This window comes from Morone saxatilis, unplaced genomic scaffold (assembly GCF_004916995.1).
Source record: "Morone saxatilis isolate NCDOM2014 unplaced genomic scaffold, NCSU_SB_2.0 Contig24, whole genome shotgun sequence".
NCBI classification, from domain to species: Eukaryota; Metazoa; Chordata; class Actinopteri; family Moronidae; genus Morone; species Morone saxatilis.
This window is the reverse complement of record NW_023339807.1, coordinates 21,161,926-21,166,082: the sequence shown is the minus strand read 5'-3', so window position 1 is coordinate 21,166,082 and position 4,157 is coordinate 21,161,926. Positions and strand designations below refer to the sequence as shown.

The 4,157-nt window shown below is 35.4% G+C and overlaps 1 protein-coding gene across 1 annotated transcript in view; it reads left to right on the top strand.

The window, feature by feature from the left end:
* Positions 1-3,931, top strand: part of LOC118335958 (NACHT, LRR and PYD domains-containing protein 1 homolog) — a gene marked incomplete at its 3' end in the record, with an annotated part of 6,707 nt that extends 2,776 nt beyond the window's left edge. Inside the window, 9 exon segments of the mRNA XM_035672474.1 lie at positions 323-369; positions 452-525; positions 711-925; positions 1,024-1,274; positions 1,870-1,998; positions 2,210-2,345; positions 2,609-2,647; positions 2,931-2,975; positions 3,888-3,931. Coding sequence (XP_035528367.1) covers positions 323-369; positions 452-525; positions 711-925; positions 1,024-1,274; positions 1,870-1,998; positions 2,210-2,345; positions 2,609-2,647; positions 2,931-2,975; positions 3,888-3,931 — 980 coding nt within the window.
* Between the last annotated feature and the right edge of the window lie 226 nt (positions 3,932-4,157).

Sequence of the window (4,157 nt, the reverse complement as noted above, 5' to 3'; positions counted from 1 at the left end):
AGGACTGATCTGGTGCAGAGGTTGTCAGAGACAAGCTCAGGACTCAAAGGTCAGAGAACAGTACAAAAATATTACACAATAATGTGAGTCTCATAATTTTAGAATTCATAGTAAAAACATCTGCTTGGGTTCAAACTTTGTAGAACTAGAACATAGATGACCCTTACTTTACTTTTTCTAATTTTTATTACTTTATATGTAATAATACTACCTACTGTTACATATTAGAGCAGAACTACACAGCACAAATGGAAAGTTACCATATCATTTTATATGTCGACATACTGTAACATCATTATTTTTAAATCCCATGTGTCTTCAGAAGGGCCTTCAAGAAGCTTGGAGCTTAAGGGTTGTGGCAGCAGTACGGTAATTTCTCATATTCATTTATTTTTGTCATTCATGTATTTTTTCATTTCTACACTTTTGCAAAAATGATTGTCCTCTGCAGCAGGACTCCAGTGACTGGACTAAACTTGAACCTGAAGTGAACAGTACGGATGCTGATGAGGTTTCATCTTACAGGTAAAAATAACATCCTCAATACTGTGTCTGTCTCTGTGCCGTTACTTGTTATATCAGTGCAATATGGTTATTACAGGGGAAATAAATTCTCTCAAACTGTACATTATTCCACTGTGCCCCTAAAACAGTATTTGTTTTTGTATAAACAAACAACAAACTCACCTCTTTTCTCTTCCACGATTTAGCCTACAGACTGAAGCAGGAAAGTTTGAATGCAGTGTCTCTGGGTTGCGCTGGTTCTGTAAAGAAAATGTCAGTTTTAAGTACCAGTTTTGTTCCTGGGGGGAACCTATGGAGAGGATGGAAAGCATCCAATACATGCCTGCAGGTCCCCTAATTGACATCACAGTCATTGCTGGAAGGTTGGATGAAATGCACCTGCCACACTGGATCTGCATTGGTAAGTGGACATGAAGAGAATAATAAAATAAAATGTACTTTTTAAATTTCTCATAATGTGTACAAAACTGATTTTTGTGCTTGTGTTTTGTGATACAGATGACCCTGCAGTATTAGACAAGTTTGCAGTCTTACACATCAATGACAGTGGCGATGTTGTGGAAAAAGTGTCTGAGGTCACACAATCTCATGTCAAGTTATCTGAACCCATTTTTTCTCCACGAGCAGTCCTGATGAAAATTGGCTTTCCTTTGAAAATAAGCTGTAATGTGTTAATATACTACAAACCCAACACACCCTTCCTCAAACTCCATGTTTACCTGATCCCACATGATCTCGCTCTAAAAACGGTAATTGAATATCTTACTGTCACAAATGCTTAACATAAGATTTGAATTGTACCAAAGCCTACAATGAAGTAATGGGGCCAATGTTTAAAAAAAGAAGAAAAAGTATAATTACAAAAATTAGCCTTGTTGCTAATGTCCAAAGTGAATACTAATACTCCTGTATGGGGACAGTTGGTCTTGGTTGTGGCTTGCCTAGAATCATGTGTTTCTGCACATGATGATGCACATAGGAAGATTTTAGTTGTAGAATATACAGCAGTATTATAGCATGACCTTTTCCTTAATACGACTACCTTAAACTTATGAAAACTTGTAAAATTAATAACTAAGGCTTATATTTCCTTCAATTTTTAACTCATTATTTTAGTTTTTCAAATTGTGGAGCCACATAAGGCTCGTAAAGAAGACCTGCTTCTAGTTGGGACCCTGATTTTAATTGAAGTGTCACAGTATTCTTGAAATCTCTTCCTAGTCCTGGCCCTAATACTCTATTGTTAAAACCATATAACCATATATTGTTCATGAATGTATTTTAGAACACAGATGACAATGTTTAGTACTGTAACTGTGAAGCAGCATTTTTTTTTTTTTTCAGAGAGTAGACGAGAAGGAATCCTCCAAAGGATATCAACTAATCGAAAAGCCGCGCCCAGACAAGTACCTGAAAATGAAGCAGGGTTTCAAGCTCGCAGCAGACATAGACACAGCAAGGATTTATCCTAAGGTACAGTTTGTACTGTAAATCTGTGTACATAGTCAGTTTTGGTTCACACATATGTTTGATTATCAATACTCAAAATTGAGCTCAACCAATGACAAATCAAATGTAAAATCCTGCTTTTACATTTGATTTGTCATTGGTTGAGCTCATTTTTAATTTTTAACCAGTTTAACCAGGGAATTACTTCTCTTTTGTTTTTGTTGTATGTGCTCAGGAAATAACCCTCAGATATGATAGCCAAGAGCCAAATTTCTATGAAGTGGTCAGTGAGAATCCAGACAGAGACTTCCACCTCATACTCTCACACACAAATGAAAGTGATCCAGTATGGACCTGTGAAATTCAAAAAGGTTGGTGGTTATTAAACAAGATTACCTGCACTATAAGAAGAAGATAAAGACTAGACAAAAGTATGGGTATGAGGACAGACCCACTGATCACAGTACCAAAAAAATAAAACTATAGTTGTAATAATGGTAAAAATCTTACCTCTCAAATGGTCTTTGATACACATGAGTTCTTCTAGCTCTTATCATTAAAATATAAATGATTAGAGAAAAGGTTTATGTACTATCCTTGTTACATCAGCTATCCATATTTTGTTTTATTTCAGATGATGATCTAAGATATCAAAACTCTGCTCATTTACAAGGTAAAATGCTGCATATAAAGAGTTTTGTACATGAAAATGAAAAATAAAATAAGACCAGCAACTACCTACTGCAGACATCACCATTACAGTATTGTAGATCCTAAGTCTGTGTTATTAGTTTGTTTTGCTTGTTGTTATTTATTACTTGTTTTACATCAGATACTTTAAACAAACTTGCTCAGTAGTTGTCTTTATCTGAATTTACAGAGCTGAACTGCTATTTCTAGTATATTTGTTAGCTTGCTCTACTATTTTTGTCATTAATGCATGAGTCTCTTTGTAGTCCAAGAGACAGGTGGACAATCCTCCCTACTTGGTTTAAGTGACAGTAAGTTTTCTCTTTACAATCTCTTTATTTATTTTCCGAGCATGAAGCATCACCGAAAAGCTGTTGTTAAACCAACCTTTGATTTTTAATTTTACATTCAACCTGAATATTTGAAACTGTAGGCTGGTGTTTACAGTTTTACAATGTAAAAGTATTCCTTGAAAGTTCACTTGAGGGGCTAACCTGAAATTACAGAAATGTTGACTTTTCAGACACTGAACTTTATTTAGGGGAAAAGTTCAATTCATAACCAGGAAGAGCTTCTGAGAGACAGAGCCTATATTTAATTAGCCACCTTTTTTGTGATGACTTTCTGCCAGCTTTGGCATTTGAATCAGTGACAGCGACAGTCAACACCAGCTACAAATGAGGCTATAATAGCTGAATGTTTTGTAAACTGCTACACTTTGCCAACATGTAAGAGATTAATTGTAGGGTCACATTTGTGCATTTTGCTCACTTGCACCCAAATAATCTTTTTACATTAACACACTAATTTCACTCACATATGGTGGAAGCAAAATTCTGGCACTGTTGGCTGTCATAAAGTAGAGCAGCAATGCATAACTAGCAGGCTAATGGAGAACAAAACACAGTAGTATACGCTAAATAGAGGATCTGCATTTGAACGCTTTCTTTTCAGTCAGTTCAAATCCTTTAAAATCTGACCGCATTAGCCGACACTGATACCTCGGGACATCTCTACTTCAAACACATTGGAATAAATTAGGAAAAGATTCCTCGAACAACTAAACAATCTGGCAGTTGGTGTTAACAGAATAAGTAAAGAGTGATAGGTTCAAGATTGATTTGCTTTGTTGATAATTTTGTGAATGAAGAAAGCCTGATACAAAATGAGTCAGATGTTAAATTAATCACTCATGCAACGTGTTTTCTTTCCTTTCTCCTCAGAGAAGCACACTGTGAATGAACATCTGTCTGCACTGATGCAGAATGTGAGTAATGTCACATCAGTCAGCTTTATTCAGTAAGATGAATGTTGATAATCATCCAATACTTTATTTCAATTGTGATCAAAACCAAACTTTTAATTTAAATTGGATGGTTCTCACAAAGTTGCTGCTGCATTCAGGTGCACTTTTCATCAGTTATATTATTTAGCAATTAAAGTCCAATCATATCCCATTGTTTATTGATTTTGAATTCATCAGGCAACAATCA